General features: G+C 38.2%; 1 protein-coding gene across 9 annotated transcripts in view; it reads right to left on the reverse strand.

Moving 5' to 3' along the window:
* The window catches only part of HSPB11 (heat shock protein family B (small) member 11), a 35,502-nt gene extending 22,915 nt beyond the window's left edge, over positions 1-12,587 (reverse strand). Inside the window, exons 1-2 of one of the 9 annotated variants that reach the window (XM_036834835.1) lie at positions 12,308-12,447; positions 1,280-1,315 (exon numbers count right to left, since the gene is read on the reverse strand). Coding sequence is in view for 1 of the 9 variants with exons in the window: in XM_036834786.1 (XP_036690681.1) it covers positions 12,308-12,316 (9 nt within the window). In the remaining 8 variants the exon portion in view is untranslated. The other 8 variants (XM_036834862.1, XM_036834871.1, XM_036834816.1 and 5 more) reach the window with 8 other exon arrangements.
* Between the last annotated feature and the right edge of the window lie 63 nt (positions 12,588-12,650).

Raw genomic sequence — 12,650 nt, forward strand, 5'->3', positions numbered from 1 at the left:
GAAATTAAGATAATATTGTAGAGAAACTATACTTCAATAAAAAATTTAAAAATAAAAACTTTTTAAAAATTAAGAACTTAAAAAAAAGTCATTTGAAGCAGATCTACAGATGACCCAGGTGCTGGAATTATAAATTGATCAGAGAATTCAGTGAAAAGATGGACAAAATGGGTGAACAGAAGGGGAATTTTAGCAGAGAAATGGAAACTATAAAAAAGAACACAGTGGAAATTCTAGAACTGAAAAATACCATATCTGAAATAAAGAATTCATTAGATGGGTTTAACATCAGATTGGACACAGCACAAGAAAAGGTCAGTGAGTTTAAAGATAGGTCAATAGAAATAATCCAAAATGAAACAGAGGGGAAAAAAATGAAAATAACAGAGCATCATATACCTGTGAAACAATATCAAACTAGTCTGAAATACATGTAATTAGAATCTCAAAAGGAGAGGAGAAAGAGAATAATATAGAAGAATAATTTAAGGAGATATGGCTGAAAAATTTCCAAAATCTATGAAAGACATAAACCGACAGATCCAAGAAGTTTAGTGAACCATAAGTTGCATAAGTACAAAGAAGATCCCACCTAGGCACACCTTAGTCAATTGTTGAAAATAAAAGAAAAGAGAAAAAGTTAAAAGCAGTCAAGGAAAAAACACCTTATATGCAGGAAAACAAGAAGAATCAAAACTGACTTATCATTAACAGTGGAAGCCAAAAGAAAAAGGAATGACATCCTTGACGTGCTGAAAAAAAAAAAATAGAATCCTATACCCAGCAAAAATATCCTTTAAAAGTGAAGGCAGGGACTTCCCTGGTGGTGCAGTGGTTAAGAATCTGCCTGCCAATGCAGGGCACATGGGTTCGATCCCTGGTCCAGGAAGATCCCATGTCCATGGAGCAACTAAGGCCGTGCGGCACAACTACTGAGCCTGCGCTCTAGAGCCCACAAGCCACAACTAATGAAGCCCACATGCCCTAGAGTCTGTGAGCCGCAACTACTGAAGCCCGCGCACTCTAGGGCCTGAGTGCCACAACTACTGAGCCCGTGCACCTAGAGCCCATGCTCTGCAACAAGAGAAGCCACTGCAATGAGAAGCCCGTGCACTGCAACAAAGAGTAGCCCCTGCTTGCCGCAACTAGTGAAAACCCGCATGCAGCAACGAAGACCCAACGCAGCCAAAAAAAAAGATGAAGGCAAAATAAAGACAAAAAACCCAGAAAGTATTTGTTACCAGTAGACCCACAGTACAAAAAATATTAAATGAAGTACTTTAGGCTGGATATGATTCCAAGTTGAATCCTGGATCTGTGGGAAGGAATGAAGAGCACTGGAGATGGCAAATATATTGCTAACATAAAACAATATTCTTAAAATTTCTTTAAGAGACTACTGAGTAGGGGACTTCCCTGGCAGTCCAGTGGTTAAAACTCTGCACTTCCACTGCAGGGGGCACAGGTTTGATCCCTGGTCAGGGAACTAAGACCCCACATGTTGCATGGCGTGGCCAAAAGGAAAAAAAAAAAAAAGACTACTGACTAAAGTGAAAACAATATTAATGAATGGTAGAAATTTAATAGATGTAGAAGTAATAAATATAATAATAACACAAAACGCAATAGAAAAGTAAATGACACTGTGCTTTCTGTGAAGTACTTTTGTAAAGTTCTTATGTTGAACATGAAGTGATATGCTATTAATTCAAAGTAGAGTAAGATAGTAAGGATGGGGCGGAATCAAGATGGCGTACTAGGAGGATACGGAATTCGTGTCTCCTCACATCTAGGGCACCTACCAGGCACCGGTGGGGGACCACGGACACCTAAGGGGACGGGAGGAACCCCCAGCGACTGGCTTGCGGGATCTTGGTCCCCAGGCCGGAGGTCGGGCCCAAGCTCCTGTGGTGGGAGCTCCGAGTCCAAACCGCTAGACTAACAGAGAACCTCAGACCCCAGGGAATGTCAGTCGTAGTGAGGCCTCCGGGAGGTCTTCATCTCAGCACCAAGACCCAGCTCTATCCAACTGCCTGCAAACTCCAGTGCTGGATGTCTCAGGCCAAACAACCAGCAAGACAGGAATACAAGCACCACCCATCAAGAAAACAACAAAAAATGGAACGACAGAAAAATACATTACAGACGAAGGAGCAAGGCAAAAACCTAAAACACCAAATAAATGAAGACAAAATAGGCAACCTACCTGAAAATGAATTCAGAGTGATGATAGTAAAGACGATCCAAAATCTCAGAAACACAATGGAGAAAATACAAGAAACATTTAACAAGGATCTAGAAGAAGTAAAGGGCAAACAAACAGTGATGAACAACACAATTACTGATATTAAAAATACTCTAGAAGGAATCAATAAGAGAATAACTGAGGCAGAAGAACAGATAAGTGAGCTGGAAGATAAAATGGTGGAAATAACTGCCAGGGAGCAGAAAACAGAAAAAAGAATGAAAAGAATTGAGGACAATCTCAGAGACCTCTGGGACAACATTAAATACACCGACATTCGAAATATAGGGGTCCCAGCAGAAGAAGAGAAAAAGAAAAGTCTGAGAAAATATTTGAAGAGATTACAGTCAAAAACTTCCCTAACATGGGAAAGGAAATAGTCACCCAAGTCCAGGAAGCACAGAGAGTCCCATATAAGATAAACCCAAAGAGAAACATGCCGAGACACATACTAATCAAACTACCAAAAATTAAATACAAAGAAAAAATATTAAAAGCAGCAAGGGAAAAGCAACAAATGACATACAAGGAAATCCCCATAAGGTTAACAGCTGATTTTTCCGCAGAAACTCTGCAGCCAGAAGGGAGTGGCAGGACATATTTAAAGTGATGAAAGGGAAAAACCTACAACCAAGATTACTCTACCCAGCAAGGATCTCATTCAGATTCGCCGGAAAAATTAAAACCTTTACAGATAAGCATAAGTTAAGAGAATTCAGCTCCACCAAACCAGCTTTACAACAAATAATAAAGGAACTTCTCTAGGTGGGAAACACAAGAGAAGGAAAAGACCTATAAAAACAAACCCAAAACAATTAAGAAAGTGGTAATAGGAACATACATATCAATAATTACCTTAAATGTAAATGGATTAAATGCTCCAACCAAAAGACACAGACTGGCTGAATGGATACGAAAACAAGACCTGTACATATGCTGTCTACAAGAGACCCACTTCAGACCTAGGGACACATACAGACTGAAAGTGAGGGGATGGAAAAAGATATTCCATGTGAATGGAAATCACAAGAAAGCTGGAGTAGCAATACTCATAGCAGATAAAATAGACTTTAAAATAAAGACTGTTACAAAAGATAAGTAAGGACACTACATAATGATCAAGGGATCAATCCAAGAAGAAAACATAACAATTATAAATATTTATGCACCCAATATAGGAGCACCTCAATACATAAGGCAAATGCTAACAGCCATAAAAGGGGAAATTGACAGTAACACAATCATAGTAGGGGACTTTAACCCCCCTCTTTCACCAAAGGACAGATCATCCAAAATGAAAATAAATAGAGAAACACAAGCATTAAATGACACATTAAACAAGATGGACTTAACTGATATTTATAGGACATTCCATCCAAAAACAACAGAATACACATTCTTCTCAAGTGCTCATGGAACATTCTCCAGGATAAATCATATCTTGGGTCACAAATCAAGCCTTGGTAAATTTAACAAAATTGAAATTGTATCAAGCATCTTTTCCGACGACAACGCTCTGAGACTAAATATCAATTACAGGAAAAAAACTGTAAAAAATACAAACACATGGAGGCTAAACAATACATTACTAAATAACCAAGAGATCACTGAAGAAATCAAAGAGGAAATCAAAAAATACCTAGAAACAAATGACAATGAAAACACGATGACCCAAAACCTATGGGATGCAGCAAAAGCAGTTCTAAAAGGGAAGTTTAGAGCTATACAAGCCTACCTCAGGAAACAAGAAACATCTCAAGTAAACAACCTAACCTTATACCTAAAGCAATTAGAGAAAGAAGAACAAAAAACCCCCAAAGTTGGCAGAAGGAAAGAAATCATAAAGATCAGATCAGAAATAAATGAAAAAGAAATGAAGGAAACAATAGCAAAGATCAATAAAACTAAAAGCTGGTTCTTTGAGAAGATAAACAAAATTGATAAACCATTAGCCAGACTCATCAAGAAAAAAAGGGAGAAGACTCAAATCAACAGAACTAGAAATGAAAAAGGAGAAGTAACCACTGACACTGCAGAAATACAAAGGATCATAAGAGATTACTACAAGCAACTATATGCCAATAAAATGGACAACCTGGAAGAAATGGACAAATTCTTAGAAATGCACAACCTTCTGAGACTGAACCAGGAAGAAATAGAAAATATAAACAGACCAATCACAAGCACTGAAATTGAACCTGTGATTAAAAATCTTCCAACAAACAAAAGCCCAGGACCAGATGGCTTCACAGGCGAATTCTATCAAACATTTAGAGAAGAGCTAACACCTACCCTTCTCAAACTCTTCCAAAATATAGCAGAGGGAGGAACACTCCAAACTCATTCTATGAGGTCACTATCACCCTGATACCAAAACCAGACAAAGATGTCACAAAAAAAGAAAACTACAGGCCAATATCTCTGATAAACAGATGCAAAAATCCTCAGCAAAATACTAGCAAACAGAATCCAACAGCACATTAAAAGGATCATACACCATGATCAAGTGGGATTTATCCCAGGAATGCAAGGATTCTTCAATATACACAAATCAATCAATGTGATGCACCATGTTAACAAATTGAAGGATAAAAACCATATGATAATCTCAACAGATGCAGAAAAAGCGTTTGACAAAATTCAACACCCATTTATGATAAAAACTCTCCAGAAAGTAGGCAAAGAGGGAACCTACCTCAACACAATAAAGGCCATATATGACAAACCCACAGCCAACATTGTTCTCAAAGGTGAAAAACTGAAACCATTTCCACTAAGATCAGGAGCAAGACAAGGTTGCCCACTCTCACCACTATTATTCAACATAGTTTAGGAAGTTTTAGCCACAGCAATCAAAGAAAAAAAAAATAAAAGGAATCCAAATCAGAAAAGAAGTAAAACTGTCACTGTTTGCAGATGACATGATACTATACATAGAGAATCCTAAAGATGCCACCAGAAAACTACTAGAGCTAATCAATGAATTTGGTAGAGTAGCAGGATACAAAATTAATGCACAGAAATCTCTTGCATTCCTATACACTAATGATGAAAAATCTGAAAGAGAAATTAAGGAAACACTCCCATTTACCACTGCAACAAAAAGAATAAAATACCTAGGAATAAACCTACCTAAGGAGACAAAAGACCTCTATGCAGAAAACTGTAAGACACTGATGAAAGAAATTAAAGATGATACAAACAGATGGAGACATATACTATGTTCCTGGATTGGAAGAATCAACATTGTAAAAATGACTATACTACCCAAAGCAATCTACAGATTCAATGCAATCCCTATCAAACTACCAATGGCGTTTTTCACAGAACTAGAACAAAAAGTTGCACAATTAGTATGGAAACACAAAAGACCCCGAATAGCCAAAACAATCTTGAGAAAGAAAAACGGAGCTGGAGGAATCAGACTTCCTGACTTCAGACTACACTACAAAGCTACAGTAATCAAGACAGTATGGTACTGGCACAAAAACAGAAATATAAGATCAATGGAACAGGATAGAAAGCCCAGAGATAAGCCCACGCACATATGGTCACCTTATCTTTGATAAAGGAGGCAAGAGTATACAGTGGAGTAAAGACAGCCTCTTCAACAAGTGGTGCTGGGAAACCTGTACAGCTACATGTAAAAGAATGAAATTAGAACACTTCCTAACACCACACAGAAAGATAACCTCAAAATGGATTAAAGACCTAAGTGTAAAACTCTTAGAGGAAAACATAGGCAGAACACTCTATGACATAAAGCACACCAAGATCCTTTCTGACCCACCTCCTAGAGAAATGGAAATAAAAACAAAAATAAACAAATGGGACCTAATGAAACTTAAAAGCTTTTGCACAGCAAAGGAAAACATAAACAGGATGAAAAGACAACCCTCAGAATAGGAGAAAATACTTGCAAACGAAGCAACTGACAAAGGATTAATCTCCAAAATATATAAGCAGCCCATGCAGCTCAATATCAAAAAAACAAACAACCCAATCCAAAAATGGGCAGAAGACCTAAACAGACATTTCTCCAAAGAAGATATCCAGACTGCCAACAAACACATGAAAGGATGTTCAACATCACTAATCATTACAGGAATGCAAATCGAAACTACAGTGAGGCATCACCTCACACCAGTCAGAATGGTCATCATCAAAAAATCTTCAAACAATAAATGCTGGAGAGTGTGTGGAGAAATGGGAACCCTCTTGCACTGTTGGTGGGAATGTAAATTGATACAGGCACTATGGAGAACAGTATGGAGGTTCCTTAAAAAACTAAAAATAGAACTACTATATGACCCAGCAATCCCACTACTGGGCATACACCCTGAGGAAACCATAAAGAGTCATGTACCACAATGCTCAGTGCAGCACTATTTACAATAGTCAGGACATGGAAGCAACCTAAGCGTCCATCGACAGATGAATGGATAAAGAAGATGTGGCACATATATACAATGGAATATTACTCAGCCATAAAAAGAAACGAAGCTGAGTTATTTGTAGCGAGGTGAATGGACTTAGAGTCTGTCATACAGTGAAGTAAGTCAGAAATACAAATACCGTATGCTAACACATATATATGGAATCTAAAAAAAAATGGTTCTGATGAACCCAGGGGCAGGACAGGAATTAAGACACAGATGTAGAGAATGCACTTGAGGACACGGGGAGGGGGAAGGGTAAGCTGGGACAAAGTGAGAGAGTGGCATGGACTTATATATACTACCAAATGTAAAATAGATAGCTAGTAGGAAGCAGCCACATAGCACAGGGAGATCAGCTCAGTGCTCTGTGACCACCTAGAGGGGTGAGATAGGGAGGGTGGGAGGGAGACGCAAGAGGGAGGAGATATGGGGATATATATATATGTATAGCTGATTCACTTTGTTATAAAGCAGAAACTAACACACCATTGTAAAGCAATTATACTGCAATAAAGATGTTAAGAAAAAAAACAGTAAGGATACATGTTATAATCCTAGACTTAGGATAAAGCAACCGCTAAAAAACATAAAGAGTTATAGGAAGGAGGCCAACAGAGAGGAAAAAATGGAATACCATAAAATACATGGTAAATTTGAAAGAAGGTAGAAAAGGAAGAAAAGAAGAATTAAGACAGATAGGACAAATTGAAAATAAATAGCCAGAAGACAGATTTAAGTACAAACACACAGATTATTCCATTAAATGTTAGTAAACTAAACACTATAAGACTGAAGAAAAAAAAACAAAACTAAGTACTCTTTTCAAGAGACACACTCTAAATATGAAAGTAAAAGGATAGAATAAGATAGAATAAATCTTAATATCTGGTAAGGTAAATTCCCCTACTTAATTTTCAAAAATTTTTTGGTTTATGCTTTATACTTGATTATTACAGTTTTGTTAAATTATATTAAAACATTTTCTGAGATGTTATTATAATTCAATTCCATTATAGATTAATTAGGAGAGAAGTGACATGTTTATGATAATGAGTTTTCAAATCCATGGATCTGGAGTATCTTTTCATTAATTTAAGACTTCTTTTAAGTCCTTAAATTGTTTTAGTTTTCTACGAACATATCTTCACCTCTTTCATTAGATTCACTCTTAGATACCTCATCATTTCCATTGCTACTATAAATGAGAGCTTCAAAAAAATAACATTATTTTTTAAAAAATCTTATTCTTTACCATACAAGGAGTATTTCTAACATTTCACCATTAAATGTGATGCTCACTGAAGGTTTTGTTAGACACTATTCATTGGGTTATAGAAATTCCCTTCTTTTTAGTTTGTTAGCTTTTTTTTTTTTAAGCACAAATGAACGCTGAATTTTATCAAATGCTCTTCTAACATTTACTAAGGTGATCATATAGATGTTTCTACAGGTTGTTAATGTGATAAATTACTAGACAGGCGCTTTCACCAACTAAGCCACAGAGCCAATTATAATGTGATAAATTAAATCAAGATTTTCTAATGTTATAGCATCCCCAGTTCGCAGCATAAACTCTATCTACACAGCCAAGGTGTATTGGTATTTTTATCCATAGTTGGATTCAGTTTGCTATTATTTTTAGAAATTTTGCAAATATATTTCTAAGTGAAATTGGCCTATAATTTTTTTTGTTGTTATTTAGTCCATGTCCGGATTTGGAATTTAGACTGTACCCCAAACATAAAGAAGTTGGAGAGCTTCCCTTATTTTTCTATTTGCTGGGTTATTGGATCCTATAAGCCTAGTAAAGTGTTTGTACGTAGATTTTTGACTATTTTCAATTCAATAGTTCTTTTCAGGTTTTTTACACTTTCTTGAGTCAATTTTGAAATCTGTATTTTGAGAAAATTCTTTCTTCCTAGTTTTTATATTTATTGGCACAAAGTGCATTTTCTAGATTTTTAAAATCTAGTATTGATAGTGTTAAAAGCTGTGGTAAGATTGGTCAAGTGTTAAAAGCAGTGGTCAAGAAAAAAGCATATATTCTAATATGTTGTTATTTTGCCTTTTTTCTTGCCAATCTTATTACAGCTTTTAATACTACTGATACCAGAGAACAGGTGTTATATGAACACTGTTAACATTAGTTTGAAGACAAAAAAATACGGTGAATTCCTGGAAATAGAGACTGATGTACTTGGATGTGAATTTTCAACAAAATTCTAAAATTACTAAATTTCATTATTATTAAAAGGATGGCTATGAAAATCTAAACAAGAAAGTAGTAAAATTGGAAAGCAACAGTACCATTAATTCACAAGTTATACCAAACCTACATATTTCTTTTGTTTGCTTGACAGAGTTACTAACTATTAGGGATATTTCTGAACATTTCAACAAAACTTCAGACAAAGCATCCCAAGACAACCTGTGGATGAGATGAATAAATATGGGATGGGTGATAGGCAGTACTTTAGGTAGATATTTATAATTCTTGGAATGGTAGTACTCAAAGAATGGTGATTAATGGAACAAAATGAACTATGGAAGACCTTTATCCTTATCCCATTCAAGATTATTGTTAATTAAGGATGGAAAAAATGTTTATCAGTTTTGCAGATGACACAAAGTTGTGATGTCAGCTAATATGCTGGATGAAAGAATTAGCACACAAAAAGATCTGAGCAGGGCTTCCATGGTGGCGCAGTGGTTGGGAGTCTGCCTGCCGGTGCAGGGGGCACGGGTTCGAGCTCTGGTCTGGGAGGATCCCGCATGCCGCGGAGCGGCTAGGCCCGTGAGCCACAGTTGCTGAGCCTGCGCGTCTGGAGCCTGTGCTCCGCAACAAAAGAGGCTGCAATGGTGAGAGGCCCGTGCACCGCGATGAGGAGTGGCCCCCACTTGCCGCAACTGGAGAAAGCCCTCGCACAGAGACGAGGACCCAACACAGCCATAAATAAATAAATTAATTAATTTAATTAAAAATTAAGTATAAATATTAAAAAAAAAAAAAGATCTGAGCAAGCTGGAAAGATAGGTTGCAATGAATAAGATATTTAATATATCTCAGACTTAAAAAATCAAGGAACGGCCTAGATCAGGGACTGGCAAACTACTGCCTGTGAGCCAAACCTACCCTGACACCTGTTTTTGTATGGCCCATAAACTAAGAACGTTTTTTACATTTTAAAATATTTTTTCAAAATCAAAATGTTTTGTGGCACATGAACATTATATGAAATATGAAATTCACAGTTCAGTGTCCATGAATAGTTTTATTAGAAATGGCCACACTCATTCATTTATATATTGTCTATGGCTACTTTTGTGCTATAGTGACAGAGCAGAATAGCCGTGACAGACTATAAGGCTCATAAAACCTAAAATATTTATTATCTATCTTTTTTATTAGATAAAAAATTTGCCAACCTTTCATCTATAACATGTAGAGGATTAGTTGATTGCAAAGTCACTATAAGGCAAGAGTGTACTATATCTGCCCCCAAAGGTAAAGGAATGTTATTTTAAATTACATTAATGTAGCTAAGAAGGAACTACATTCTACCAAAATCTTTGAAAACCAACTATGGGCCAGGCACTGTGCTAGTAATGCAAAGACCTACGTAGTAATCTTTGACTATGTAAACCTAAGACAAAGATGGTGACTTAAGAGTTGGTTTTTGCCTTTAAGCTCAGAGTCAGGGAGAATGGACAAACATGAAACTAATAATTTGTTATGTGCAAATAGTGTGATCCACATCTAGAATACTGTGTTCAGTTCTAGGTAGTATAATTTAAGTAGGACATTGTCAGGCTTGATATTGTTCAGAGGAGAACAGAAAGTTCATGATGATCTATAAACTATGTTACATGGAGGGAGTTGAAAGAATATCGTTTCAAGAAGAGATAATTTAGTGAGAGAAATGTGACTACAAGTTTTAATATCACAAGTCTTCACAAATGGAAAAAGGATTTGAACTGGACTCAACAAATACAAACTGTAAGCAGGAAGACATCATATATGTAAGAACTTTCCAGCAAAGTAAAGATTTTTAATCTTTTCCATCCCTGAAAGTGTCCAAGAAGACTAGGTGATAAGCTACGGAGGGAACCAGAGAAAGAATTCTTGCACTGGGGTTCTTTTAGCCTGACTGAAATTCTAGGAAAGGTAGATTAGGAACAGATAATGAAAAAACTTGAAAGCCAGGTAAAGATGGTAGGCTTTAGCCTGTAGTCCAGTAGTTCTCAATTGGACTGGGGGTGATTCAGCCCTCCAGGGGACATTTGTCAATGTCTAGAGCCAGTTTGGCTGTCATACTGGGGGTGGGGGGGTGATTCTATTGGCATCTAGTGGGCATTTCATGATGCTCCTAAATATTCCACACTGCACAGCACAGTCCCCCAAAACAAATAATTATCTGACGGAAAATGTGAATAGTGCAGAGGTAGAAAAACCCTGTGGTAACCTACTTGGCGATGGAAATGTGGGGGTTGGAGACTTAAGGAGAGAATTTGCTTTAAAAAAGTAATATGTTTTAGGGAAATATATCTAGCATTGACGTGTAGTAGATAAATAAAGAAGAGAGTGTATTCTCCAAATGTTCAGTTCTTTTCTTACGTCACATTCTTACCACCTAAGTTGTCTGAAGGAAGCAAACATGTACTTTAATACAAAACTCATTTCATACCTCCTATAGCCACCAATACCCTTCCTTTTTCCTGTGTTGGGTGGAATTATTTAAATAACAAGTAAGAAGTGGCAGAATTTGGGTTCACTTTAAGGTTCCTTTGTTGCGCTTAATGCGAAAGAGGCACACCAATCCCGAAGAAACCCATAAAACAACTCAACATATATGTTGCTTCCTTAACTCCAAAATGCAGGTTCAGGATGTAATCTAACCCCCCATCCTGGGGTGCCTTACTTAACTCACACGTGTTCACACAGGGCCTCAGTTCATCAAAGGTGGTGCACTCTGGGGTGCCATCCTTTGCATTTTTAAAACTCCCTGACCCTGGACTTCCCTGATGCCTTATTCTCCTCTAAACCCAGTGCCACTTACCCAACCCTTTCACCTCCAGTTCACGTAACCTTTCTTTCTGAAAAGCTTTCTGCGCCAAGCCTTCAGTTCACTTTCTTCCTGTGGTCAGGAAAGAGTACCCCTTGCATCTGGTACTCTTAGAATCAGACTCCTCAAAACCTTTCCCATAACATCATCCACTGGGAACTTTTGTGTAAATAGAAAACGGCCATCCTCTGCCTCCCCAGGGCCAGGGCCTACAGCTTGGTATCACCTGAAAGGCAACCAGCCCTGACAACACCCTTTCACCTCCGTCCCAAACCCTTCTACTCAGTTCAAGACCATTTCAAGAGCTCCAAGGGCCCTAAACATACTTTTGGACGCCCGGCCCCAAATTACATAAAATATATTATATGAACCCACATCCTACATCAAATATAATTCTTAAGTATATGGGTTACGTTCCAGTTAATAGGTTACATCTGGATACTTTATTAATTTCTATTTGGAACTGATTTTCCCTTTTGGGGGTCAAAACATTATTTCTGGCTTCCAGAAAGTTCGTGGGATGGCACTAGTGTCTCTAGGACTCCTGGGAGTGCACAGACCTGCGTCATGCGTCAGTCTTCCACCATCCCGGTCACCTCAGCGCCCGCCCACCGTCCGCCTCCGCGCCGCGCGTCTCCTCACAACCCCCAGCCACGCTCGCTCTCTCTCTCCTCCACCAGCATCCCCCCAACTCCGTCGGCCTTGCCTAGCCAGGCTCCCACCTCCCCCGTGCCAGCCGAGCCCGCCGAACCACCCTGCTCGCCTGGGCCACCGGTTAGCTCCAAGCGCGCTGATTGTCGGGCCTCGGGTTCTCCCTACCGCCCCGCCCCCTTCCCTTCCCGCAGGCCTCCGCGGAGTTCGCGGGCGCTCAAATCCTACTCCCGGCTCTTCGCTCCACCCCGC

Source organism: Balaenoptera musculus, chromosome 1 (genome assembly GCF_009873245.2).
Source record: "Balaenoptera musculus isolate JJ_BM4_2016_0621 chromosome 1, mBalMus1.pri.v3, whole genome shotgun sequence".
NCBI lineage: Eukaryota > Metazoa > Chordata > Mammalia > Artiodactyla > Balaenopteridae > Balaenoptera > Balaenoptera musculus.